We start from the raw sequence: 27,859 nt of genomic DNA, 5'->3' as shown, positions 1-27,859 counted from the left end.
AGTGAATTTTAAAACAGGACATGAGGAATTGTACAGGGAGAAGAGTATGATTTGTCTTAGGTTGTCCTGCAGCTCCCCACACCCCACCAGTGTGCTTCAGTCCCGACTCTCCTGCAGCCACCCCTCGGTCCAGAAGCTTCCCTGCCCCACTGCAGGAACAGCCCCAGCACATCCGAGCTCTCTGACACGGGTGGCAATACACATTTTAGGTGAAGTGATTACTGCAGGCTTCTTCACGGGAGATGTCTTAAGGGTTGGAAGAAGAGCAAGGAGAAGGAGAATCGTGGCTGCATATATTTTAAATTGAAAATCAATGATCTTGCCTTCAGGCAGGTGACACGGGGTGGCTGGGGCAGCCCAGCAGTGCTGGGGACGCTGGAGAAGAGATGCTTACAACCCGCCACGTGCTTGCCGAGGGCCAAGTCTAAGCTGCTGCGAAGTGCCCTTATCCACTATTCCCGTAAAAAACACTCTGAAAAGCATTCCCAGGTCTGGGTTTCAGGCTCCTAATTGCTGCCGAAATCGAGAAGCGTGAGGAGCCAAGGTCTCATTTGCCTTACAATGATCCTCTCCTGCCCTGGAACCTGGGCTGGTCTTAATTCGTCTTTGGTTCAGGCAAGAATGGACTAGGCAGGCGTACATGTTATCTCTTGTTTTTTGGAAGCAGGGAGCCTATTGCACAATGCAGCTTGGTCTGGATGAGTATTAAAAATGCATGTGTCTGGGGTACTGAGAGCCAGGCTAGTCTGAGTTCTTTCAATCCAAAACAATAAAAAGTATTACAAAGGGGCTGATATGGGAATGAGGAGACTCAATCGGATGGAATATCTTTTACCAATGGGATGTACCAATTCCTTCTGTACGTGTGAGCCTGTCTTAGCCAGCAGGGTTTTGTGCTCCCAGGGCAGAAGAAACTCCAGTGAAGTCAATGTAAATACACAATAAAGCTTCAGCATCACATGATGGGTGTGGGTCAGGAGCTTTCGGAAGGCAAGGTGGTGCCAGTCCAGCTGCGGCAGGGAGGTTCATCACCCTACAGGAGCTGAGGGCTTGGCCTCAGGTGTGAATTCAGCTTCCTGCATTTCTTACAGGGCTTTTACCTGAGGATTTAAAAGTGTCAACTAATTGCATCCACATTAGCTGCAGCCAAATATTAAAACAGCCCTTGAATGTCATTTCAAACGAGCTGTTCCCAGACTAGGTCTAATGCAAATTTTTGCAGGACAGGATAGATGTGCCAAAATTATGTTGGGATAAGGTTTGAAAACAACGTTCAAAATGAGCATGAGCTGAAACATGAGGAGGGCAGGTAGTTTAGGGTTAATGAACTGCTGAAGACAAAGTATAGAAACAATTCTAGGAGGAGGGATGAAAAACACCTCTCTTTTCCTCTTGCAAAATGCTGCAACACTAATGCTCCAGCACCCCCATCTTGCTTCCGTGTTTCTGGCCATCACTCTTTCCCTACACCAAATACTTTTCTTGCATTTCTTGCTGATCAGCAGACTGGATTCTACAAGCCCACCAGCCTGATGTGAAACAGGACCAGAGCCAGGATTGATGAGCTCAGGCAGTGGTTCCTAACATCTGGCAAGCCTCAGAGCCAGCAGCATCCTTCACCTGAGGGGGAGGCAGAGCAGAGGGTGATGACCAGCCAAAAGCCAGCCACAGCTTTTGTTAAGTTTATTTATTTTGATGTTTGTTTTACCCTTTCTCTCTTCATCTCTTGACAACTGCAGCCTGATTCCTCGCACATCTCAAAGTAATTCTCTTTCCAGCAGAAAGCAGCATGTGAAGATCACCTGCCACCCAAGGGGAAAACACATCACGGCCTCACTGTGCCTGCTAGAGCACTTCTCCCCCTCCCCACCCCTCACTCCTAGTGCACTTCGAGTTGGAAACATGGGTATATTTTTACAGCCCTTTCCCCACCTCCTCCAAAGTCAGGTGCTGCCTGAAATAGGCCAGCTACTTTGGAGGGAGAATTTCAATTGCCTGAATAATGAAGGTGCTGAAAACTAAACCGCATCGGCAGGAATTTCAGTCCCAAATTCCTAAGTCAGTGCTAAAAAAGAACTAAGTGCTGAGGACTTAACCCCCATGGGGTGTTTCATTTCAGAGTTCCTGAAGGCTCCAAGGTTGAGATGGGTGCTGCTACTGCCTTCCAAGGAGCACAGTGTGAGTGGAGGAAAGCCCGCTGCTTTCAGATGGGCTCCTGTGGGAAAATACCTTGTCCGTGAGACAGCTTAAATGGGATTTTATAGCTTGAGCTTAGATGACTTCTCCCTCCCTACTAGCAAAAAGGACTTGCCCAGTGCTGGGCAAATCCTCCAGGGAGGGTGGAAATGAGACACTTTGTGTCTAGGAGTGGCATTTGAACAATCTGCTGTGTTCGCTGCAGATCAGCACAGAGCCCGCGTTCTGTGTGTGCTGGCTCTGCTCTATCTGCTTCTGCCACCTTCCAGCCTGTGCTCGTCAGTGACCTGGCAATGCCAGAGCCAGCCGCGGCAGGCTGGGACAGTCCTTGTCCCACGGGTTTCTGCTGCAGGGAAGCCCGGGGCTGTCACCTGATGTCCCTGTGACATACTCTGGTTTGGAGACCTAGAGTGGCTCTGCAGATCCTAGGAGGATGGAGGTGTCCACTTAAAAAGTAAAAATTAAATAATTAAAAAATAAAATAAGGGGGGTGGGGGGGGGAGGGAGGAAAGGTAAGAATAGTTATCAAATTTGAATACGAATGAAAATAATAAAAATTTACATGAAAAGTAAATAGGAAGAATAGTTTAAAATTAAAGAGAAATTTAAAAATATTAGTGCACAATATTAGTAAACAAAAGGAAAATGTAGTTAATGAAAAGAAATTAAAATTATAGAAGTAATAACCACGAAAATGCAAAATAATAGAAATGTAAAATAATAAAAATGTAAAGTAATAGAAATAAAATATATATAAATAAATAAAATAAATAAATGAAGTAGTTTAACGATGCTATAAAAACTAGACGAGTCCAACGCTCGGTTTATTGATGCTCTGAAAAACGGATCGAGCCCTGGGCAACTCTGGTGCCGACCACCCTCCTGCAGGGAGAAGGGCTGGATCAAAAGCCCCCCGAGACACCGAGGCGGGGCGGGCCGGTCTGCGGGGCCGGACCCGCGCTGTTCCCCGCAGCCTCCCCGCGCCGGCGGAGCGCCTGTGCCTTTAAATCCCGGCGGCCGGGCAGGGAATCCCTCTCGCAGCGCGTCATCCGCGGCAAGGAAACCCGCGCTCGCGTCGTGCGACGCAAATGACCATTTTTGGCAACGTGCGACAGCGGACGGCACCAAGCGGGGCGGGGGAGGGCGGGGCCTGCCGGGAACCGGGCGCCGCGCTGCCCCCGCCGCCGCGCCCGCCCTGCCCCGCCGCCCGGACCGCGGGCCCGGCAGGGGCGGGCGCGGCGGGGCGGGCGGCGCGGCGGGCGCGGCCGGGGCGGGCGCCGTCCCCCCGCGGCCGGCCCGCCTCCCCCGCCGCGGCGGCAGGTGGGAGGCTCCGCGCTGCCGAGGTGCGCCGCGGGTTTGACGTGTGCGAGTGCACATGGTGCGGCGGCGGCGGCGGGCGGATAATAAGCGAGCGCGGCCGGGGCGATGCCATTGCTCTGAGTCACCGCGGGCGCGCGGAGCTCCCGCTCGCAGCGCCGCCGAGCCGCGGGGCGCAAGACCCGGCTGAGTCACCCCGCGCCGGGAAAAGGGGCGGCCGGTGTGTGGTGGTGGTGGTGGAGGAGGAGGAGGAGGTTGTTGGGGCGGAGGAGAACCGCTCCGCCTGCAGCCCCCGGGCCCGGAGCCGCTCCGCCGGCGAGGCGAGTTTCGCCGGGCATTGCGGAGAGAGGACATCGGCGAGCGCCCGCTTGCGCGCACGGCTCTGCTCCCGCCGCGCCGCCGAGTCCTGCCGTCCCGTCCCGTCCCGCAGGCGCTCGCTGCCAACTGAGCCACTTTTACCATCATTGTTATTATTTTTATTTTTGTTGTCTCTTTATTTTAAATTTTTTCCTTTTTCTTTTTTTTTTAATTTTTTTTTTTTTTTACCTTTTCCCCCCACTTTCTTCCTCGTCTCCAAAGCCGTTTTTATTATTTTTTTTTCCCTCTCCGCGGCGAGCGTTGGGAGGCGAAAGGCAACCGCCGACGAGGTCGGGAGGGAGAAGGGGGCGGGGAGACGGCGAGGGAGCGGCGGTGTCAGTGTGGGAAGGCGGGGACGCGGCTCCCCCGGCCCGACCTCGGACCATGTACCAGGACTACCCCGGGAACTTCGACACCTCCTCCAGAGGCAGCAGCGGCTCCCCGGGACACCCCGAGACCTACTCGAGCGGCGCAGCACAGCAGGTAGGGCCGGGCACTGCCCCTCTCCCCCGGTCCCTCCGGGGGCTGCTCCGAGCGCTCCCGGGACGGGAGTTCACCGCCACGCCCGGGGAGCGGCCGGCGCTTCCTCCGCGGTGCAGGCACGGGCGCCCGGCGGAGAGGCGGCGGCCGCAGGGGCGCGGGGCTGCCCGCAGCCGCCGCTCCGTGCCGCCGCCCTCCGCGGGGCGCCGCCGCTTTCCCTCCCGCCCCGGAGCGGTGCCGCGACGCGTCCGGAGGGACGCTGAGCGGAGTTCCCCGCCTGTCGGTGTTGTGGGAGCCACGGCCTGCCCGAGCGGGGACGTGCGGTGACGAGCGCCCGGCGGGCAGGCTCCGCTGGCGCGGCCCCGGGTGCAGCGGGGTCGCCGGGTGTCGTAGCCGAGCCCCCGCCTGTAGCCCGGGCACCCGCCGCAGCGCCGGGCCGGGACCCGCTCGGCAATCAAAGGGCTACCGCGGGCGACTTCTCTGCGAGGTCGGTAGCGCGAATACAGGGGCGCACCGAACTCTTCCTCCTTCCTGCTTTTGTTCTCATTGGGAGCTTCTCGCTGTCCGCGTTCATCGCGGCTGCCTCGGGTGGTGCCCGGGGCTCGCCCGCAGCACTTTGGGCGGCTTCGCTGGGACTTTGGGAGGTGCCGCCCGAGTTATTCACGGAGCTGTTGCAGCCGCCGTGCAACACGGCAGGATAGCTGGAAGTGAGCTCTGGGTCTTTCCAGCGCCTGCGGTTGTCTCTGCCCGCTTCTCCCCAGTTAAAGTTTGTCTCCGAGGCGCTGACGCTCTTTGCCACGGGGCCCACGCTGGCACCCCGCGGCCGCCGTGCTCAGCCCTCTGCCCGCCCGCCCCTTGGCTCCGCCGGCCGCTCTCCGGCCGGCCCTGGCTTTTTCCGAGCGGGAGTTTCCCGGGGCTCGCCGGAGCGTTCCCCGCGCTCCCCGGCCCCGCTCCCCGCTCAAGCCCCACTACCGGGCGGCGCTTCGAGAATGGGGAATATTTCCTGTGGAAGCGGCGTGAATTCACGGACCTGAAAGCCCAGTCTTGTGGTTTGGGTTTTTTTCCCTTTCATTTTCCTAAGAAAATACCTCGAAATTACTTATATGCCTAGATCGACTAAATCTACCACTTCTGGGGAAGGCATTACACAATCGGGCCAGTTATACAAACCTGGGTTATTTCATAACTTGTTTACATCAGCTGGCCCAGCCTCACTCTTTTTTTGCCTTTTCAGATTTGGGCTTCTCACCCCCCCCCCCCCCCTTTTTTTCTTTTTCTCATAATATTATTTCTTCTGTGGCTTGTATGAGCGAACTGGCATTGTGAGCGCAGTGTAGCCTTCACATCAGGGAGTCATAGGATAATTAAAAGAGAAAAAAAAAAAGAAGGAAAAAAGTCCAGTCTTAAACTCTGCCAGCCGTACCAGCCCGTGACATTCCTCACATTAAAGAAGTTTTACCAGAAATGACTCGCTGCCGCTCCCCGCCTGCTCCAAACGCATCTCGCTGGTGCCCTCTGCGGGCTGCGGACCTGGGTTTCCAGGGATTCTAGCTCAGCTAAAGCTTATTCCCTGGTTTACAGTAAACGCTAGGACAGGCTGGGGGAGCGGGAAAGGGGACTGAGAAGCTGGAAACGCCCGGCAAACTGCAAAATTCTCACTCTCCCTTTCCTGCCGTGATTTAACAGCTGCTCTGGATTCAAGCACTTGCTGCGGGAGGTCGAGAAACTCCATCAACCGCTTCACATTTGAGCTGTCACAGGCTGAGCAATAACTGGGTTTTCCCCTTTTTCTGGGGCTCCACGTCTTCCCCGGGCAGCTGGTGTGCGTGCTGATACGGGGACCAGAGCCCAGTTTCTAGGGTTACTATCTGAAACAGGGCTTTGAGCAGGACGTTGGCTTAGCGAGAACATAAATGTTTTCTTTAAGAATCCGGGAGATTTCTTAAGGCCTTGTGCTCTGTCTTTCCCTTGATCCTTACAGATGTTGTAGATTAGGATCAAATGTAAGCGTTGCCTTTACCCTAGCAGTTGGGCTGTTCTGCTGATTCTGGTCTATGGAGATCTGCAGTTTTATCACTACAGAAAATATGCATTGCTGAAATTTTTTCTTTATTGTGTTCTCTTTTTTTTTCTCCCAAAAGCAAGAAAAGATGCATCAGTCACATGTTTAAATGGAAACTATGTCTCTGAGCCAAAACTTTGATGGTTTTTAATTATTTTTTCCCATAGAGCACAGCACTGGAACATTTTTCTTTTAAGTTGCGTGTCATGCTATTTTCCTAATCACTGACTTGCCATGTGGTAAACATAGACTTTAATGGGTAGAGTTTGTGTACTCTTTCAGAGTGGTCAAGTTTCCCCTGAGATATTATAGCATTGTGTCCAGTTTTCCTTTGATAAGCTGCTCAACATAGGAGACCCATCAAGGGTCTTGTATTTATTGTAAGATCTATCACATACACCCTATTTGACAACTGAGTAATGTTGAAGATGCTCTAGAATTTTTCTCAGTCGCTTTGTTGTTTGGTTTGATTCTTCTTTTCCCCCAGCCATTATACCAATTTCTTGACGGGTTTCTAGTGCTTCTCAGTGGACCAAAGAACACATCGGGGTGCTCTACAGAAACTTTAAGGTGGAGCAAGGAAACACAAAGCCAAAGCTTGAAATGTCCCCATGCTGTCTGTGCTGCTAAGTTGTGAGCTGCTAACATAGGCTGTCCCTGCTTGTGGCAGGACTCGCTGGAGCCTCCCCCGACTGTGGATCTGAGAAGGAAGGCTCTCATCCAACCCCATATTTTTAAGGCAGAGCAGAGACTGACCTCAGTTCTTGGCACACTTAATAACAGGACTCTTTCTGTTTGCTGTTTAGTTGTTGGGGTTTTTTAATGATACCTTCATGTGTGTTTGCTGGGGTCAGGAGGAGAGCGGTGGGTTGGCGGCTGAGCGCGTGCTGCGTGTGTAGCCCTGCAATCTCCCTATCGCCTCATCTTTCTGTAGCGTACTGAACTCCTTGTAGAGAAGAAGAGCTGAGAGCTGGCAGAGACCTGCTTCCAGGAGCTTCTCGTGGGTCAGGAGAGGACAGCTGTGCATGTCCTGTGAGAGGAGGAGGCAGGAGAGGGTCTGGAAAGAGAAGAAGTGGGGAGGTGGGTGAAGGCAAGCAGTGCTGTCAGGCTGGCAGGGGCATTGAAGCTCTCTGAGAGGAGGAGGGGCGAGGAGAGCAAAGATGGGGCTGCTGTTTGGGGGAAGTTCTGGCACTTCTGTGTGAGGAGGCTGGTGCTCAAAGGGGCTGTGCTGGGGAGGTGACAGGGAATTCAGGGCATGCCACTGCAACCAGCAGCATCCCAGGGTCGGAGCTGATGGCTGCTGGGCAGAATGTGGGGCTCAGCAGCATTTTGGCACAGCAGAGCTGATCCGGTGCAGTGTCCTAGCAGGGAAAGCAAGGTATGTGTGGAAAGCCTGATCAGTCAGGGAAGCAATGCTTGTTAAACCTGGTGTTAGACTGAGCACACTGTGTCTGAAGACTCCACCTGACACAGCAGTGTGTCCCTTAATTAGTTATCCAGGAAAAATACTGCTTTTGGAAAGTACAGAGTACAGGTTTGGGGGATTTTTTTTATTTTTTTATTTCTAAGATATTTTGAATTATTAGAAGGGAAGCTGGTGACAGAGATGGGGCATGGCACAGGGAGGAACTGGTCTCTTTCCCCCAGGTCTGCAAGCAAGCATTGTGAAGCTGCAGAGGGATGTGGCTGAACTGAGCAGCTCCCCTTTGCTGTTCAAAAACCTCTCCTAGTGTTACAGAAGGGCCCTAGGTTGAATACAGGCGTGGTTGGAAATGGAGTACTTGCTTAGTCAATATTTGGAGCCTGATTTTTGTGTCAGATGCTTGTACATGGTTGATTTGATGGTGGATCTGACTCACAACCTCTGTTGGGAATTTTTAGCACATTGAGTGTTGGAGGCAAAGGTTAGCTTTGGAATGCCAGTGGTATCTCTATGGCAAAGCACCAGAAGCTCTCTGGATGTTTTGTAGTCATAGCTTTGTAGTGTCCCTGCAAGGAAGACAGGACATTTCTTCTCTGCTTTTTGGATATGAAAGGGAGGGTGGCACAGATAGGTAATGGTGGTGGTAGAAGCCACTTGCGGATCTGGAAGTAGGGCTCACATCCCTTGAGTTGAGCTTGTGGTTCAACTGGTCTCGCACTTCCTCCCTTCTGTGAGGTTAAGGTCCTCTTGTGTTCTGCTTATGGAGGCACCAATGCATCCTCTTCTGTGCCATGTGGTCACAGCCTACACCATGCAGAGCAAAGGAGGGGATTTGCACCCATAAATTCTGATTCTATAGTGTTGACAGTTTGTGTCTTGGAGCCTCTTTAACTAAATTGGGGGAGGCGACATGGACTCTGGAATGTGGGATGAGCTGAGGCTGTGTTGGACTCAAGCTCCAAGTGAATCTCTGAGGTGCTGTTGGGGGTTTTGCCAAGGTCTTAGTATCAGTGTCATCCTCTCTGTGTAATTTCCCCGCCTGCTTAACTTGACTCACTCCTTCCTTCTCTCATCCTTTCTTGCTAGATTTTGAGCTGTTCAGAGGTGTAAGTCAGCAGCTGTCGGTATTCAGACTGGCTCTCCTGGTCTTCAGGTGTTGGCAGCTCGGTAATGCTGGCCTGAAGTGCTGTAGCTATCAGCATGTGAAATACTATTTGCAGTAGCCTTGCTTTAACAAAGCTCTTAAGGTGCTTGACTAGGCACACCCTGAAAAGGAAATCTGTGTTGGTGTCCCTTATCTGGGACGCTTACCTGAGCTGAGGTCAGGCTGATGCAAGGGCTCTCGCTTCTCTGGGAAGCTAGGTTGTTGACCCAAGAATGTGCATTTTTCATGCAGTCATTTCAGGGCTTACAAACCAGTGGTGGTGATAGCTGTGGGTCCTACAAGCCCTGTCCCTTGCTCAGTGATTGCTGGAGCAAAGCCTGTCTGTGAGTTAATTCCAGCCTAACCATTGAAAGCCTCCTGAAGGAGCTCAGCATAGACAAAAACATTCTTTCTATCCTGCTTCCCCCTCCGGGGACAAGCGATTGTTTTCCTTGCAATTTAGTGCCAGCGTATTATCCAGATGGATTTACCTCTGTCTGAAAGAAGGTGTACATGTATTTTGGAGGCGATCATTACCTGCTGCCTTGGTTTTACTGCTGCCTTGTTTTGTCTAGACAGTGCAGAGAGCTGCAGGGAACTTGTCCGATCTGAATCCTAAGACCTACTTTATAGGCTGCTATTAAAATACATATCCTTGCACGTAACCATCTCAGGGCTGGGTTTCTCAGTGAGCACAGAGCTACTGAAGGAGAAGCAGGCTGCTGTTCTTGCCATACCAAGCCCTACGTGGACCAAGCCCAAATTTCAGGGCAATCCTTTGGTGAAAGGAGGCTTTGCTCTGCTTGGTAATGGTATTTCAGAACTGAAGGCTCTCTTCCTTTTCTTTGGGCTTGAAGAGAAGTGTTTCTCTAGAAACTCCTTAATTCCCCTTTTGCTCCATGCCGGAAGGAGTGGTGGGCACTGGCAGGAGGTGGCAGCAGTGGGGATGGTGCCTGGGAGGGGAAGCTGGGTTAGGGTATGTTGGGGAGCTGTGTGGGGGAAGAGGAAAGGGGTTGGGAGAGGGCAGGGCTGCTCTGGAGGGGAAGTGCCTGAGCCCAGTGCCTTCCTTGGGGGCTGTGGCAGGCAGGGGCAGCTTGGGATGCTGCAGAGGCACCAGCTACTGGTGTTCTTGCTTCAGGTGCTGCTTTGATCCTCACTGAGGGCTCCTGAGGGCCTAGCTGGTTTTGGAGTAACCACTTACGTTCTGCTCTCACTGACGGTTTCTTTGCTCTCTGTCCCTCTTCTCCTCTGTGCTTCCTCCTAGAAATTTCGAGTAGATATGCCAGGATCAGGCAGTGCTTTTATCCCTACGATCAACGCCATCACAACCAGCCAAGACCTGCAGTGGATGGTCCAGCCCACCGTCATCACCTCCATGTCAAGCCCTTACTCCCGCTCGCACCCCTACAGCCACCCGCTGCCCCCGCTGTCCTCAGTGGCCGGGCACACAGCGCTCCAGCGGCCCGGCGTCATCAAAACCATCGGCACCACGGTGGGACGGAGACGGAGAGATGAGCAGGTAACACAGTGGGGACAGCAGCTGGGAGTGCCTTGAAAACCTCCATACAGAGATTTTCCCCTCCCATGCCCTCCCAGCACCACAGGGGAACACTGAGGTCCATCCCTGGTGCTGTTCACGTGCTGGGGCTTCTTAGGGTGGTGTAGGGTGTGTAAGCTGGAGGATGACTTTTATTGCTGCCTCCTCATCATATGGTGAGATTTACCCAGTCTTCATCCAACACTTTGCACCACCAGCCCGCATTGCGGCTTGGTTTCAAAAGCAGGTGAAACTCTGAAGTTAAGCCCTGGGTTTCAGTTTGAGTATCTCTGCCACTCCAGGCAGAAGGAAACCTCCAAGAAAGCAGAGTGGCTTTCATGTATGCCCTTTACGAATCTGACACCAGATTACATCAGCTAGTGTTTTCTGTCAGCTCTGTAGCTGCTAGCACTGCGCCAGTCTCCATTTGTGATACCCTTATAGTACCAGCCAGCAGCATGCAGGGAGGAACAGCTTCTCTAGAGCACCTCAATTCTAATATGAAGAACCTTCTTGAGGACTGGGGTCTAAATCCACCTTCCCGTTACAAACCTGTGATTCCTTGATCTTTTTGCAGCAGTTTGGTGGGGATCCCCTAAGAGATTTTTCTACTCCCAACCCAGAGGTTTGCCCTGTGCTCAACCTCCTAATGGGATTATCAAGCTGGGACCCTGGATCTGGTGGACTAGGTGCAGGCATCTTATCTTCTGGACATCAGCACTGTTGTTCCCCTCTTAGTAAGAATCAGCCTTTTCCAGGGCTGTCTGGTGAACAGCTATTCACAGTGCTAGGCTGATTTCTCTTAAAAAAAAAAAAAATTAGATCTGACTAAACTTGATCTCCCCAAGTTGTTCCTAAGCAGCATTTGTGTGGGTCACTGCAGAGTGAGACACACTGCTCACCCTCCAGACACGAGCGCACGCTGTTGCGTGAGGTCTGTTTCTAATAAGACTCGCCAGCCCTACTTTTACTTCTGCGTCATCTGTTTTGATTCACAGTCCGATTATTTTATGTGGAGTTGCTGTCTGGTTTAGACCCAAGAGGTTGAAGACAGAGTTTAGCAGTACCTCTGTGTGGGGAGCTGGCATGGCTGCAGTGAGGACCCATTTTTGGGAGGAAGGATGGAGTAGCTGTGGTGGTTCGGGTACGTGCCAGCCTTTTCCACCAGCTGGAGCTACTTCCCTGTTCCCTGCATGCAGGGCTGGTGTCCAAAGGCAAAGAAAGTCTCACAGAGCTGGAGGAATAATTAGCAACAACTAATTTGTTTGACAAATGCTGCCTCTGTCTTCACAAATTGGCCGTGAAGAGATCACCATATTCTCTGCTTTATTTGTTGTTCAGAGTTATTTGCTGAAGGATGCCTGCCAAGCAATTCCTGGCCTGTGGCTTGTTTGCAAGCCGTTCATTGTGGGTCATTCAAAGCCAAGTCCTTTTGATTAGACACGTGCTAAGGCAGTACCCGGGCTCTTTACTGTGGCCCTTTGGCTCAGGTTTCCAGGGCTTTGAACACCACATCGGAGTGCCTTTTTGGAAAACCTTGTGTAACACTTTATGAAAAGAGCCTGTTTTGATGAACGTTCCTGACAGTGAATGCACGTATTGGGCTTGGACAAGCTACGAATAACGCATACAGCAGGGGCACAAAGAGTGCCAAATCCAACCACTTTCCCACAAATCCAGCAACCACTGATGGAATATTCCTTTTTAGACCTGGTAAAATGTTAAGAACATCCAGATTAGGGGCTTCTGCCCTGCCTGTGCAATTTTTGCAAAGCAGTCTTTGAAACAGATAATTTTTAAATTACTGAAGGTCTTTGTAGCAGAAATTTTACTCCAAACATATTCCAATGAGATCTGTGCTTCCAAAGCATGAAAAGGCTCTTGAAGACTCTACACAAGGGCCCTAAGTCAGCATAGGTTCTGTGTATAGGCTCAGTGCTTTGCCATACTGTAGATACTTGTGTGCAAATACATTTTTACCCTGCACTTGTGTGGGGTGGGGAGTGAGTGGGCAGAGCAATGCCTGCAGGGCTCCTTACTGGGGGAAATGTTCTGCCCAGCAGAATGGAGGTACACCCCCACCCTAGCATGGACATTGTGAGCTGCTGATGGAAAAAGCTTTTGGGCCTAAATTCTGTGTCCTGTAGTTCTAGAATTGCTTGTGTTGCTCAGTGAGCATCCAGGGGCTCATGTTACATGCAGGTGAAATCACAGGCACAGATCAGATCCTGAAAAAAGCAGAAATGAGCGAGTTGAATGCCCAGAGGCTGAAGTAAACTTACTGAAACTGCAAACATCAAAATTAGGGAGATAGAGCAAGCCAAAACAAACTAAGCTGAGGTTGGAGTAAAACTAACACTAAAAAGAAAAGATAGTAAAACTGTGAATGTCTCATTTGTGACATCGACAGTCCGTGAAGATATTAAAACTGAAGCTTCCCTGAAGACGTGTTCCTTACCATTCTGTGCTGGCACTCTGAGATCTGACGTGCTTTGCCAGGTGTCAGGGTTTTGCTTTCGTTTGCAGTCAGCAGGGCAGAGTCCCTGCAGCACACACGGGCTGGGTGAGGCTGAAGTGTGGGGCACGAGGGTGGAGTAAGGGCTGGGCACGTGCCCTGGATCCCCCGTGCCGCTCTGCCGGCACGGCTCCCGCTGGATCCCCTCACTGCACTAGCTGCACGGCTCCTGCGAGCCACAGTGTTGGCCTCTCCGCCCTGCTCTACTGGCTCCTTGGCTTTGGCCACGGCACAAGCCTGTCTGCTGCTGCTGGGGTTTGTAAAACCTTGTCTCAAACCCCCAAAGCTAGGCATAGCTTTGACCAGGTCTTGCAAGCTCCTTGCTCACTTCCTCTGGTTTCGCAAGAGTGTAGCTGGATGGGTTTCTATGGAATTGGTCCTGATTTACATCAGTGAGGATGTCAGCTGGCCTCAGGAAGCCCTTGATATCACTGGGGCCTTGCCTGCTGATGCAAGAAGCAGTGTGTTATCTCGCTGAGCGCTCAAAAATCTGAGGTCAGATTTTTGGGTGGTATAAATCATTGTTGCTTCACGGACTTCATGGGAGCTCTGCTGATTTCCCTGCTTCCCCCTGTACACCATTCCGACCTTCAAGAGAACAAGTATTTTTGTGTGGGAAGCAGCAGATATTTTCTTTCAAGAAAGAGGCACTTACAACATTGTGCTCTGGTTTTGCTTAACATACCACCCAAGTTGTGAAACAATCAGAGCATCTTTTATCTGTTTGGCCTTGGTGCAGATTCACTGTCCTCTTACACAATCTTCTCCTTGTGCCCTGTTCCTTCTCCTCTCCCTTCTACTAAGACCTGGTGCAGCAGAGATACTGTGTGCTTTCATCTTCTGCTGGCAGCAGTGACGAGGGGGAGTGCTCAGCATCCTGCTGGATCAGGCTTTTTTCCTTTGCATTGTGGTTAAATCCTCACAAACTTAAAGGAATGCCTTGCTCAGATCTGATTGGATTTTCTTGGCACTTGCCCACAGCTGTCGCCTGAGGAAGAAGAGAAGCGAAGGATCCGGAGAGAGAGGAACAAGCTGGCAGCTGCTAAGTGTCGTAACAGGCGTCGGGAGCTAACAGAGAAACTCCAGGCGGTACGTGCCCTGCATACATTTCTCCTTCCTTGTGGGCCACCCTTCCAACCGGCTCCAAGGGCATTGTTCTTCCTCCACGATGCTTCAGAGCCTGCCTTCCTCATCCAAGGCTGCCCAAGGGTACTGCTCTTACATCGGCAGGAGCTGATGAGGGGGACTTGGGCCTGGAGCTTAGGGCCCTAACATTCTCCTTGATGAGTGCCCAAAATGTCCTAGGAGCTCTCTTCCCTTCTCACCTCTCAACTGGCACAAATCTCCCTGACTCTGGTCACCTTTCATAAGTGGAAATAAAGACGCTGCGTGCCTCAAAGGCAGGCTTTAAGGACAAAAACACTGAAGAGGTAGGATCATCTGAAAGCCATAGAAAACAAGACAGGTGTTATGTGTACCTATCAGAGCTACACCCTTTAGGCTTACTCCTCCTTTGGAGGTGGGGCAGTAACTGACTTCCTTCCAAAAGGAAGCACCACAGAGATGTGTGCCCTGATGCTGTATGAGTAATAATTAGTAAAGCTGGAGAAGGTAGAGCTGAGAATAAGAACTAAGGGTAGGTAAGGCACTGGTTGAAGAGAAGACAAGATTGGGTTGTGTGAAATAAGCTGAAGCTCTAGTGCTCCTGGTCAAGAGCCAGCCTGGTTTTATCCAATGATCTTGTTAGCAAGCACAGCAGCAGTGAAAGCACACCTGTGAAACATGCTGCTGCCTCGAATTAGGAGATGTTCTCAGTGTAGGCGAGGCAGGACATCCTATAGAAATGTCCAAAGTGATAGAAGTGAGAGGAGTGTGCAAAGTGGGAAGTTGTATCCTGAAGGGCGGAGTGTGAATTTTGTGAAGTTACGAGCTCCTCACATGGTAAGGCACCAAATGCTCCCAGACTGACTGTGATCCATCTGTGTGACGTGACCATGGGAAAAGTAAACATAATCATTGTAGGATGCATCAAGGGGTGATCCAGTGTTAGTCCTTTGGATAAGAGTTAGACCAGTGTCAGACTTAATCTGGAATATGCACTACAGAAATAAAATGGAAACCATTTAGTGACTGCTATACACTACCTCTGTCAAAGTGAAAAGAATATTACTAGCCTAACATGAAAATACAATAAGAGGAGATCTGGGTCCTCTGCTAAAGTGTCCGTCAGGCAGAGAGCAAGGGAGAAGACTGAAATCACAGACCAAGGCAGAGTGGCAAAAACTAGCCATCAGAGAATTAAGGCAAATTCATGAGATTATTTATAACCCTTAGATTAGTGATGTTTGGGAATAGCCTACAAATAGAAACATGAAACACAAGATGTTTGACTGGCAATGACCTGGTGTCTGCTTGGCTCATGAAGAGTCTGGGGTGTATCTGCCTGTGCCAGATGGGATCTGGACTTGGTGGCCCTGTTCCAGGTGAGTAGTTCCAGATCCTTTGCTATTTTATTTATTTATTCCCCTTTTGTCTGCAGGAAACTGAAGAACTGGAGGAGGAGAAGTCAGTGCTGCAAAAGGAGATCGCTGAGCTCCAGAAGGAGAAGGAGAAGCTGGAGTTTATGCTGGTGGCTCACAGCCCTGTGTGCAAAATCAGCCCCGAGGAACGTCGGAGCCCACCATCTAGCAGCCTCCAGAGCATTCGGACTGGAGCAAGTGGAGCAGTGGTGGTGAAGCAGGAGCCTGTGGAGGAAGAGATCCCATCTTCCTCTTTGGTCCTTGACAAAGCCCAGAGGTCTGTCATTAAGCCCATCAGCATTGCTGGAGGTTTTTATGGGGAGGAGGCACTCAACACTCCCATTGTGGTGACCTCAACACCAGCCATCACTCCTGGCTCTTCCAACTTGGTGTTCACCTACCCTAACGTGTTGGATCAGGAGTCTCCTCTCTCCCCTTCTGAGTCCTGCTCCAAAGCTCACCGGAGGAGCAGCAGCAGTGGGGACCAGTCCTCAGATTCCTTGAACTCTCCCACCTTGCTGGCGTTGTAATCCCCCTGCGGCCCCCCATTTTGCCAGTGTGTTACATCCCCCACAGCACCATGGGGGGAGCTCCCTCCGTGGGATTAGAGACAGGCACGGGATCGTTCAAGCACAAGGGCAGCAAGAACAAGGATGGGGAAGTGCTACAGCTCCAGGAAGGAGAGTGAGGACCAACGCCAGCTCCCTGGAGGCAGGAAACGGCAAGGGTGGGACTGACATGCCAGGGTTGTTTGGAGAGGGTGATGTCTGCTCTGTAGGGACTGCCTGTGGAAACCTCTTTGTGACCGTAGTGGACTTGGGGAGCGCTCCTGGCCAGGACTGAAGGCGAGCTGCAGACAGTTGCTAGTCGTCCCTTTCCTTGGTGGATTGACTTGATGGGTTGTGCTCTGTGCTTAAATCACTCTGGTTAGTCGATCTTACAACTTCTCTCTCGCGTGCTCGCTCTCTCTCTTTGCATATAATTTCCAATGTTGTCGATCCCATTACATTTCACTCAGTTGTTCTGAACTCTAAAGTCTAATTAGGATTTTTTCCCTTGGGAATAGCTGTGGGAAGCACGTAGGGTTGTCCAGACAGGAGGATGATAGCTGGGAGGACCAGCAGATAAGGGGACCAAGAGGAGCCCAAGAGCTCAGCAGCAAGGGCATAGTTTGTAGTCTCTAGCATGAGGCATAGAGACAGCAGAAGTCTCACGTGGAAGCCTTTATTTTTAAAAATGTGGATATATTTATCACCTTGGGCTCCTCATAAAACCAAGTTAGCATCTCAGGGCCGAAGTAGCACCAGAAAAGCTGCTGGCCTGGCACTTACCAGTCACTGGCAGGGTTTTACCCTAGTTAGCTGGATATCAAGTCTGCTGCTTGTTTACTTTTCCTGGGCTGCCTGCTGTCTAGGGAGTATTACATCTTCCTTCCCATCAGGGCTCCTGACTCAGACGCTGATCTCTTCCTGTTAGTAAAGCTTCCCCTCCCCTTGGCCATATTTGCAGAACATGGTACAAAAAAAGAGGTGGCACCACATGCCCATAAATCTAGGATGGAGACTGGCAGCAGCAGTGAAATTAGCTGGCTGTACCCTTGCTGATTTTTTTCATTGTTGGGAAACAAAGCAGCACATATCCACCAGCACAGGCCACAAGGCCCCAGCTCCTGACCAGGCAGGAATGGCATGGATAAAGTGTTGATCTATTTGAACTAAAACAGAGCTTCTGACAAGCTCTGGCAAATGACAAATTGACAGCTGAGGAAAATCGATTAGCATTATTTGCACCTTGGTCTTTGGCCTCTGTTTTTTCTTTGCATTACAATTGATCTTGTTTTGTTGTGGTTGATTGGCCTGAAGACAAAGAATCAAACTAAAGGGCTCTTTCCCTAGTCTTGGGTCCTTCTCTAGCCTGTGGGCTTGACTGCTACTACTAAGTGTTCACAGAGGGCACAAGGTCTCCAGTGCTCATGTTCACTACTGAAAACAGTAATGTGTGTAATCTATTTCCACTTGGAGCCAAGCTCAGTTCCTGTTGATGTCAAAGCACTGGCAAACCATGACCCTGTGCACACTAGGATTGCCCAGCTTGTCAGCTAAACCACTTAGGAGATAGCTCTTTGGTCCTGCCTGTTGAAGCTGTGGTGGCAGCAATTTATTTTGGTGTGAGATTGTCTTTTTCTTTTATACACACACACACACACACACATACATATATATATTATGCTTTTTTTTTTAATCAACTGAAACTGGGGCATTTCTTGTTCAGGCTGGACCTGGGGAAATGCAACATACAATTATAGGGCTAGGCAAATGGGATGCAAAACTGCTGCAGTCCCCACCAACTCTACTGGGAATTAATAGGTTTCAGTGTTGTAGAACTGGAACTTTATTCAGCAGGGCTAGTTTCCCTCAAACTCTGGCCACTGCCCATTCCTTGAATCCTTTCAATGGGACACTATTCTGGCTCTAAAGGTGAACTTTCGCTTTTTTATTATAACTATTATTTTTAACCCAAGTACTTACCAAACCTGACAGAAATATGAGGGATCCTTTTGCTTCATAAAGCCGATTGGATTCAGGCTTTTTCTGTATTGCTTAAACACTTCCATTTTGATATTGGTGCTAGAGGTTTCAAATGGAGCTCACACAGTAAGTAAAATTAGTAATGGAGTTGTATTGTCCTTACATGTACATCAAAACTTCCTTCCTAATGAAGTAGATATTTAATTTCCCATAGTTAGTACAAAGGATCCACTTTTCCTAGGGTTTTACATAGATTATACCACTTTAGGTGAAAATGCAGCTTGTTTGGGCCACTCTGGACTGAGAATCTAAAACTGTTAATAAAACATCTCTGCATGACATTTTCACACATTTTTGAGGAGAAAAACACTGACAAGGTGGTGGCTGAGTTTTAAAATGATGCAGCTACTTTTGTGGCTAGCTGACCAAGATTGCTGTCTCCTGTGAGATCAGGAACATCCACCCCTTGTAGGGGTTTCAGGAAGTCAGGTGTCTTTTCAGATCTAACTGGTGGAACAACAAAAACCTACCTTTGCTTCTGGTCACTGAATCATTGCCAAAAGGAGCTTCAGCTGGTCCTTGTCCACTGCCCTCCTGCCTGGTCATTGACCTGCTGAGAGACAGAACAAGATGTTTCCCTTTCCTGACCTGTGATATTGATGGGAGCCATGTGAAACTCCTCAAAAAAGAGGATTATTTTCTACTGCCCCAGATACCTGGTGCCTGTTTTCTCCCTCAAGTCTCTCAAAGAATGTCTGTGTTGGGATTGCTGGTCTCCAGCCTTTTGTGTTATGTGGATCAGCCTTACTTTTATTTAGTTTCTGGCAGGCAGGTACAACTTCATTCCCATTTGGTCTGCCCCTTTCTTTTATTGTTTTCTGGTGTGCTCTTTGGGAATTGATTGTTCTTCCTATGCCCAAAATGTTATTTTCCATGAGTACCTTCCCTGCTGATTCCTAAATGTAGTGTCTCCATGTTCTGCATGTAGTGGGGATGTGGGAGCTGCTGTAACTAGTGCTGTCAGAGTTGTTGAAGTAAATGAAAAAGGCCCAGGGAATTTCAGTTGGTATTGGGTCAGCCCCCTGGTGTCTGGCCCAACAAAGCTTCTCCTAAATTAATCCTAAATTAATCATTGCCAAACTGGGAGGAGTAGTAGCAGCTGCATTGAAGGAAACATTCAGCTTCTAGGTGATATTTGCCATTCCAGTTTTGCCCTCATTCCTCCTTCTCCTTTCCCAGTTGTGGCATATTGCCTTCATATATTCCTTTCTTGTAGGTCTGGAGACTGGGTAAGTCTCAATCCACTTGTGGTGTGATGGGATTTGGGACCAACATGCTGGGGACAGTAGCTCTCTGTTGTGTTTTTATAATTATTATTTAAATGATCTATTTAGTTCATCTGAACCTTTAATTTTGCTGCTTACTGTATGTAGGATCCACCTGGCCTTCATCCTAAATGAAAAGAAAAAAAAAACCAAAATGAAAACAAACCTAAGACACCTCCCTTCTCCCTGGTCTCTTATTATTTATTGGCAGGCAGCTGTCTTGTGCCTGCTCCAGCAGATCTGCCCGCCATTAATTTAACATCCACCCAAATCACATTCCTGGTGTTTGGTTGTTGCTTTTTTTTCATTTTAAAACAGACTTCTGAAATGTAAGAAATCTTATTATCATGACATAAGTTCATTTTCATTAGGAAGGCCAAGTCAAACATTTTAAGAGGTGGGGGGAACAATATACATTTATTTCTTATTTATTTATCATGTTTACATCTTTTTTTTCTGTTCAAGACTTGGATATAATAAAGAAAGCATTAAAAATACTACAATCTTCTTTTTTTTTAGGCTAATAATTTTTTTTGATTCCTTAAATAAAAGAATCTGAGTTTTGTTGTTGTCTGTATAAAATGTAAAAAGAGATACGTTTTTAAAGATGCATTATCATTCCTCTGTGAACAGTAAGTAGGTGGAGTTCAGGACAAATCTCAGAATACAAGATAATAATAAAATGCAATCCTGTTTTACTTAATTGTTCCCCTCCTATCCTGTATGATTAAAGGGTTATTCCACTTTCTTGTTTGTGGTTACTTGATGTTAAAACCATATTAAAATGTGTAGGAAATAGGTATCCAATTGTTTTTGCTCAGTGAGAGGATAAACTGTTGTATATATCTTGATATACTGTGTAGTTCAAAGTAACATCAGTAAGGGATAGTGCATCTTTATTAGAGAGATAAGTTACTAGTGTCACTAAAGTCTGCTTTAAGATCCTCAGATACAGAAAGGGCCTGGTTCTGATTCCACTCATGTGGAACAAATTGAAAGCATCAGCAGCAGCATTTTGCTGCTGAGAAGCAGGTGTCAGTAGTGAAATGAAGTCTCAGTGACTAATAGGTGACCATGAGGATTGTTGAAGGTTTGGGGCACCATTATCTTTTTTTTTTTTCCTCAAAAGTTTTATATCATGGGTTTTCTTTTTTTTTTTTTCTTTTTTTTTTTTCTCTCTGTCTACAATGAAATAGTTTCTGCCACAGAGGTTCTTAAAGATGACTGCTGAAGTGGGACCTTTCTTTGCTAGTTAGTAGTGGTCTTGATGTTGTTCTTGCAGTCCTGGGGAATTTCAGCCCTGAGGCATTCTCTCTGGTGTTGTCTCTTTTCTGTTGTTATTTTACTGAATTACAGGCCTACAGTATTTGCACTAAAACAAAAAGCTTGTTAGAGAAAGCTTGCTGCTAAAAAGAAAGAACATATTAAAATGGTTTTGCTTTTACAATTTTAACTGAGTAGCATTTTGTAGAATAAAATCAATCTAGACTGAAAAGAAAAAAATGACTTTTCATTTTTCCTCTGCACCTTCTCCCCCCATACTCCTTTTCATCCAATTCCTCAGTGGTATGATATTCCCCCCTTCTCTTTTGGTGCTCACTTGTAATGATTGGCTGTATTGTTGACTGTGCTGCTGAGAGTTATGACACTTGTAAATCTCGTTTTAATGACATTGTGGACACTTTTGTATAGCAAGAACTAACTGGAGTTCTCTCTGTTAATTGAAGTCATTAAAAAGCTCCCTTTGCCATAAACAATTAAAAGCTCGCATGTTCCTTCACTGTGAACAAATGGGTTCAGCATTGCCAGGTGCCTGGTTGCAGCACATTTCAAGGCTTCTTTCACAAGAGCAGCTGCAATCCCAACAATGGTAGATGGGGCAGAGGCTAGCAGGGCAGCCCACCTGGGCTAAAAGGCAAATAAAGCACTAATCCTTTCATTTTAGCTTCAAAAAGGAACGGGATAGAGGTAAAAAAATGTGTACTGACTTTTTTTGTTGTTGTTTGTTTGTTTTAAATCTCCTCAACCAGAAGGAGTAAAAGCTTCTGCTCTGAAAACTTGGTGCGGGGGGGGAGCATGGTTGCTTCACTAGCAGCAAGGAGGAGATTAAAATGGAATTCCCTTGCGTGCCTGGGGAAAGCTTTAGCCTCTGGAATGGAAGGAACTCAAATACATCAGGCTAGGAGTGGAGGATGTCATATTCAAGTTCAAAATGAAACATCAGTAGGGAGGAGATAGGTGAATCATGGCCTGCCAAGCTGGCACCAGACCAAGGTTCTCCTTACTCACAGACTTCCTTAGGAGTCATGTCTGCTCTGGTTTCCTGCTGGTCCCTGTCCCTTGGTTTCTTGGTTTTTATACCCTCTTTTTCACTTTTTGTTTTTTTTTAACCCCTGTGTTCTCACAATCCTATAGGGAAGGAGATGAGAGATGGTGGATTAAGTTATGAGGTGTATGGAAACTATTTGTGTATTTACTGGGAATGCTGGAGGTATCAGTCACCAGAAGAAGGAATACATGCACATGCCTGTGTGAAATGAGCTCAGCTCTCAGGAATCCACACTGTAGGAAAGTTGACATGAAATCAGTATAGGAGGGTTTGAGCTTTAGAGCAGGACCCAGCCTTAGGGTTCTCTGCAGGGTCAAGGATGACAGGGGTAATGGAGAGCCTATGGGAAGCTTTTTCTAAATGGCACTTGTCCTGGTATGGCTAAAGGAAAAAGCAGATATTCTGGAAGGCATGGCAGCTACAAGGAAATATGCCAAAGGAGCATCATCTCTTAATATCTACATCCATTGGTCCTCGGGCATGGGGGAGTCCCCATTTGATCTCCTACTGCCTACAAGCCTTCTCCAGCGGGAGTGCTTCCAGGATTTCCTGCCTCTCCAAGGGCTTTCCCATGACGCTGCTGCACAGAGGCATCCAGCCTTGATTCTGTCAGACCTGCTCCTTTGGCAGCGCATACCTCCTCCGCCCCCTCCCAAAAAAAGACTAACAGGAGGATATACTCTTGCTCCCTAAGCTCCTGTTTGCTGACAGTGCCCTTCAGAAAGGCTTAATGTTGCTTAACTGCAAATGCTGCTTGCGAGGCCCGGCCTCCCACCTGATTTTCTCCCAGCAGTGGCTGGCTGTGACTGCCTTTGATCATCATTAGCTGTGGACCCCGGAATGCCCACAGCAGTTACTGTAATTTGGTTTTGAAGGATGAAATTGCACAGCAGAGCAAACTCTTTTCCACCAGTCTTCTAGCTGTGGGAGGCCAAATTCTACCACCTTGACATGGAAATTATGTTTTTCCCGACGTCCCCATCTTGGTTTAGATCACTTTACATAGGGAATTTCCCCTCCTTCTGAAACAGGCTCATCCTCCCTCTGCCCTGCCATGCCCTAACCCTGTGATGAGAGGGAGAGATCTGTATCTTACCACAGGGTAGGCAGAGTTGTACTGCAAGAGAGATCACCCATTCCTTTTGCAGGAAAGGTTGTGAGGGACATCTGCATCACAAACTGTTCCATCAGGATCAACATACATCCCAATGATGTCTTTAGTGCATACAAGAATGAAAAGAGGCTCCCTTTTCTCTTTTGCCTTTCCCTTTCCCAGAATGTGAGACTCGTCTCTGGAATTCTCCTTTTGGTCATATTTCTTATTGACCAAAGCAGTGGCTCCTCTCTCCAAGCAGCATGTGTGGGTAGCCTGGTCTTGTTCCATGGAGTGGAGATCCCTGGAACAGAGCTTCTGTGGCAGGAGAAAGCCGAGAGGAGTTGCCTGAATGTATCGTGCCAGAGATCTCAGGTTGTCAGGTGAAGGTTTTTGGTGATTTTTTTTTCCTTTTTTTCACTTTTAAAATTTTGTCTAGAACCTGCAGGAGCAGCTACAGTAGCACTGCAGAAATTCTGCAGCCAATGGAAAGAATAAGCATGTGTTAAATCTGAAGAAAGCTTAATGGCAAGGAGAGCTGGAGTGGGAGTGTGGGGGAAAGGAGGGCATCCAGAATACTGGTTTGAAGTGATGTTTCCGCAGCCATGTGGGAAGGATGTGACAGAGAAAAACGGTGACATGGGTATTGCATCAGATACCCCAAAGTGGAAAAAATTATGCATTAAAAGAAAACAAAAAACCCACTACACTATATGGTCCTATTCTACTGATGTCTCTATGTCCTGAAATTTCTTATCATCATACCAAGTGCTTTCTGCTCAGTCTCACGTGGCATTAGTGAAGCTCCCATTCAGCAGTGCCTGGCCAGTGCCAGGACAAGATAGATTATCAGATGGCTGGAAGTCGCTGGCACCCTCTCATAGGGCTGAGGTTTACATGAAAGGTTTTCATGTGTGTTCCAGTGTAGTGAGATCCAGTACACCCCAGGAAGATATTCCTTGATTAAGGCAGGACAAGGCTGGGAGGAGAGGCCAAGACACCTAGGAATATTTGGCTTTGAGAAAAGAAGGCTAAGGGAGGATCTTACCAAAGTGTGTCAATACCTGATGGGAGCAGGGAGCAAAGGAGATGCAATCATATTCTTCTTCCCAGTAGTACCAAGTGACAGGATGAGAGGCAATGGTCACAATTTGTAACAGAGGACATGAAAGTAACTTTTTCACTGTGAAAGTGGTCAAACACTGGGATAGATTGATTAGGGAAGTTTGTGGAGTCTCCAGCCTTGAAGACATTCAAAACTAGACTAGATATAACTCTCAGCAATCTGCTGTAACTGACCCTGCTTGAGCAAAAGGGTGGACTGGACACTCTCCTGTGATGCCTTCCAACCTCAGCCATTCTGTGTTTCTGCTTTTCATTCCACATAGTCCTGAAGGAACATATTGTGAGCATATTTCTTTCCCCTTGCAGTCCTATCTCATCTGAACCCCAGTAAATATCAGCCTTTTGATGCTGGCTATGCAAGGTCAAACAGATAAAGACTAAGCTGGGAGGAGGCTATCATGGCAGACAAGAATGTAAACTGTTCAGCTTGTTGCAGTGTGAGTCTCAGATTTCCTTTTTAATTTTGCATGCTCCATTCCACAGACTAGCATGGGGGAAGAGAGGGAGACAGGCCTTACATGGCTGTGATCTAGATCCTGCATCCCACAAATGACTCTCTGCAAGTCCACAGGCTGTGCCAAGAACTGTTGCCTATTTGCCTTTTGCAGGCTCTCCTACTGTTTTTCCCCTCTCAGACAAAAGTAGGTTTTCAAGTTCCCTGGAAAGGTAAATAAGAATATACAGCTTATGATCCTAGGTGAGCTCGTGGGTCAGGCACAATCCATTTACTGAGCAAAGAGTTCCCTCCGGCCCCCCATCCCATTTCTGTAATCTTGGTTGGTATCCCAGATTCAGGCAAATTCATCAGTGGCTCCTAATGATGACACATACTCCTGCTGGTGATTACTGATGTGAGCCACCACAGCAGGAGATGCTGAGTTTGGGCAAAGGGAGGAAATAGGTCAGTTCTTTTCCTTTGGGTAACTCAGGCTATTCAAGCACTGGGTGCTCTAATTCACTAATTCCTGTTTGAGTTGCTTATATCATATTACTGCTCTGAAATGTACTTCATTTAGTTTTGAAACTGTTTGGCGTTAATGAGGGTAGAGCAACAGACAACAGCCCGTGGGCTTTAAAGACCCACATGCCAGAGGTCCATGAATAATCTAGGGGAAAGGTGAGCTCATGAGCCCTTCAAGTCTAAGATTGCCCTATGGTCTGGCAAGGCACAGCCCTGCTCTGACCCCTCAAAGCCAGAGCTTTGGGCAGGCCATCAGGACCAGCAGTGAGCAGCACCACAGCCTCGTGCCTCAGGAACTGGTTGCCACAGCCTTTGTTCTAGGCTGATGCTGGAGAGGCTGGAACCCTTCACTCCTCCTTGGCTGCTAAAGGTCACAGGGGTGATGGGAGACGTTGGCTGCCTTTTGTAGCCTCCATTTGAACACCGTGTTTGTGAGCCACAAGGACTGAGATTAAATCTCTGCTCTGAGCAGTGTTCTGAGGCCACACTGGTATCTAATTACATTCTCTGCTTCTGGCAGCTGAGGAAATGAAGATCTGCCTGTGACACTGCCTGTGGTAAAAGGGAGGGAATAGGAAAGGAGAGTGATGCCTTCAAAACATCAGCTTCAGGTGCTTCCCTTGACCTCAGGTGTCCTCTTCTGTCAGCACCTGCAGCTGGGATGGGTGCTCATCCTGAGGTGATGATCTTCCTCCCCCTGCCCTTGTTATCCTGGTGGAGGTGAAGGGTTTGCTAGAGCTTAGTCACCTGTGGCCAGGCTGTTCCCAGGCAGCTACAAGGAGCAAACCTGTCCTGTGGTGGCACAGAGCAGGAGCTGTACAGTGAAGGTCTTGGCTGCTCGAGGTCCTCCAAGATGCACCTGGCTGGAGGAGATCCCTGATTCCACAGGGCTGCCTGCCCTAGAGGACTGAAGAAAGGACCTCCTGATAGTATGGCCAGCTGCCTTAGCAGGGTAGGTCTATCCTCCACTCCTGGTGATTATCTGGTTCCAATATTGGTTTTCTTTTGTCACATGGCTACAACTCTTTAATTTTTTTTGTGCAGCTGCTGCCATTTCTCTGATCCCCAGGACCAGCAGCAGCTCCGTGGGCACTTTTCTGGTGGCAGGGAGGGAGGCAGACTGTTTCTACCGTGGGGCTGCACAAAGGGCTAAATCCTGTGACCCAGTGCCATGGGGAAGAAAGTCATTACTAATCCCTACCATATAGCGGCTCTGCCTGCCCAGCAGGATCAATGGCGCCATCTCAGCCCCATTATGTTGACTCTGAATCAGCAAGGAACGCCTAGGAGCCGGGAGGAGAGGGCTCCTCCCTGTGCGGGGTACTCTTGCCTGCCTGTGGGACAGTCAGGGCCTGCTTCCCTTGCCCCTGATTTTGGAAGAGGTGATGAAGTGCTCAGTGGCTAGCCCAGAGCCCAGCAGGCCGGGCAGGGCAGAGACCCTGCCGGGATCGGGTGTGCCAGGCTCGCCAGCCCCAGGAGCACAGGTGCCGTGCACCCTCACGGCTGAGGCCAACCAGTTCTTCTGGCCGGCAGAGGCAGGGCTGGATCTTGGAGCCATTTCCAGGAAGCAGGCTGGCGCTGGGAAAAGCAGGGAGCAGCTGCCTCTTTGCCCCCACATTGACACAAGGCTGGGAATCCAGGATTTGGGAAGCGGTCGCCCATCTCTCCCCGTGCCGCTTGCGAAAACAGAGGGCGACGGCTTTTCAGACGATACCATTTAAGGAGTTCCCCAGCTTAGTGAACCTCGGCTGACCTCAGGGTATACCGAGTTTCCAGCTCAGCAGAGCAGCACTTTGGCTGAAAGCACGCAGCCCAAAACTTCCCTCCTTGCATCTGGGGAAGGGGGGGCTGCCGGAGCGCGGGCAGCACACAGTGTGGCGGCACACAGACAACAAGCTGATGTCGCTTACTGACTCTCGGATGAAGCCAGGCCCCTTCCTAGGAAGGATGTTGCAGCCCAACAGGATCAGCCTGAGTGCGAAGCAGCTTCAGCAGCTTTTGGCAGGCCCTGGGTCAAAGGAGGATGGGAGGGTGCCAGGCCCACAGCGCCACTGGGTGCTGCATGTTGGGGCGCAGGAGCGGCGCCCCAGCAGCGCAATGTTTACAAAGGTGAAAAAACATTAATAACATGCAATATGCTCCTCCTGTTGTTTCAATAAGATCAAGGTGTGCACAGGAGAGCAAATGTGTGTATCTACATGCGCACACACACGCACTCGCTGTGGCTGGTGTGGGATATCGCTCGGCGCAGGATTATTCCAGCCAGCCTGCAGTCAATACTGACAAATACAGTATACGTCCCGTCTTGCCCACAGCAGTGAGGGAGCTGTGGCAGGCTCAGTGCTTTCCTCCCTCTTGTGAAAGACCTGGGGTGTTTTCAGCAGTGTGGGGAGCTTGGGTCCCGATGGCCTCGGGTCCCAACAGTGCGTGGTCTTGCTGCTGCACCGAGAGAATTGGAGAGGAGCGACTCCCAGCCCGGCGCCTTCCTCACCGCCAATTCACCCCTCTGTGCTCTGCCCGCTCGGCGTGCTGCAGGAGACAGGGGTTCAGGGTAAGAAGAAAAAAAAGAAGAAGAATAAGAAGAAAAAAAAATAGCATGTGAGATCATATAATTAAAGATGGTATCAGAATGTCTAATTAGGATGACTGAGAGAACTTGGCTGGGAGACGCAGCCAAGAGCTGAGTTAGTGTGTTTGCCAGTCCAAAGCTCCTTAACAGTAATTAATCCTTAAATGTCCAATTGTTCAGAGTTCAAGGAAACACCTCCTACTACTGTACTTTGTGTTCCTGTTAAGCAAGGAGACACAGCAGGGCGTGTGCCCTTATTCTGTAAGAGCGACACGCCTAGGGGTGTTGTTAGGAACTAGACCGAAGGTTGAGTATAATTATTAACTACCTAAGAGTTCCCAGCATTGCACAATTACCCAAGCCGCCTTGCAGCTGTGCA

General features: G+C 49.2%; 2 protein-coding genes across 14 annotated transcripts in view; both read left to right on the top strand.

The window, feature by feature from the left end:
• Positions 1–3,603: 3,603 nt before the first annotated feature.
• On the top strand, positions 3,604–21,166 carry FOSL2 (FOS like 2, AP-1 transcription factor subunit). Of its 2 annotated transcripts, none has more exons than XM_021552311.4 (4): positions 3,604–4,353; positions 10,244–10,498; positions 14,013–14,120; positions 15,571–21,166. In XM_021552311.4, the coding sequence occupies exons 1-4, from the start codon at positions 4,255–4,257 to the stop codon at positions 16,078–16,080; spliced, it is 972 nt and encodes a 323-aa protein (XP_021407986.3). In that variant the 5' UTR covers positions 3,604–4,254; the 3' UTR covers positions 16,081–21,166. The 2 variants fall into 2 exon arrangements, with proteins under 2 accessions (XP_021407986.3, XP_085433328.1); XM_085577202.1 differs by lacking the exon at positions 3,604–4,353 and adding an exon at positions 4,844–7,790.
• Positions 21,167–21,316: 150 nt separating this feature from the next.
• PLB1 (phospholipase B1) overlaps positions 21,317–27,859 on the top strand; it is a 137,776-nt gene continuing 131,233 nt past the window's right edge. For all 12 annotated transcript variants that reach the window (XM_085577168.1, XM_085577176.1, XM_085577179.1 and 9 more), the window contains exon 1: positions 21,317–25,863. The gene's annotated coding sequence lies outside the window, so the exon portion shown is untranslated. The remainder of the gene's footprint in view (positions 25,864–27,859) is intronic.

This window comes from Lonchura striata, chromosome 3 (genome assembly GCF_050655825.1).
Source record: "Lonchura striata isolate lonStrDom1 chromosome 3, ASM5065582v1, whole genome shotgun sequence".
Lineage (NCBI taxonomy): Eukaryota > Metazoa > Chordata > Aves > Passeriformes > Estrildidae > Lonchura > Lonchura striata.
Note: the sequence above shows the minus strand (reverse complement) of the source record. Positions and strands in the feature narration are given on the sequence as shown.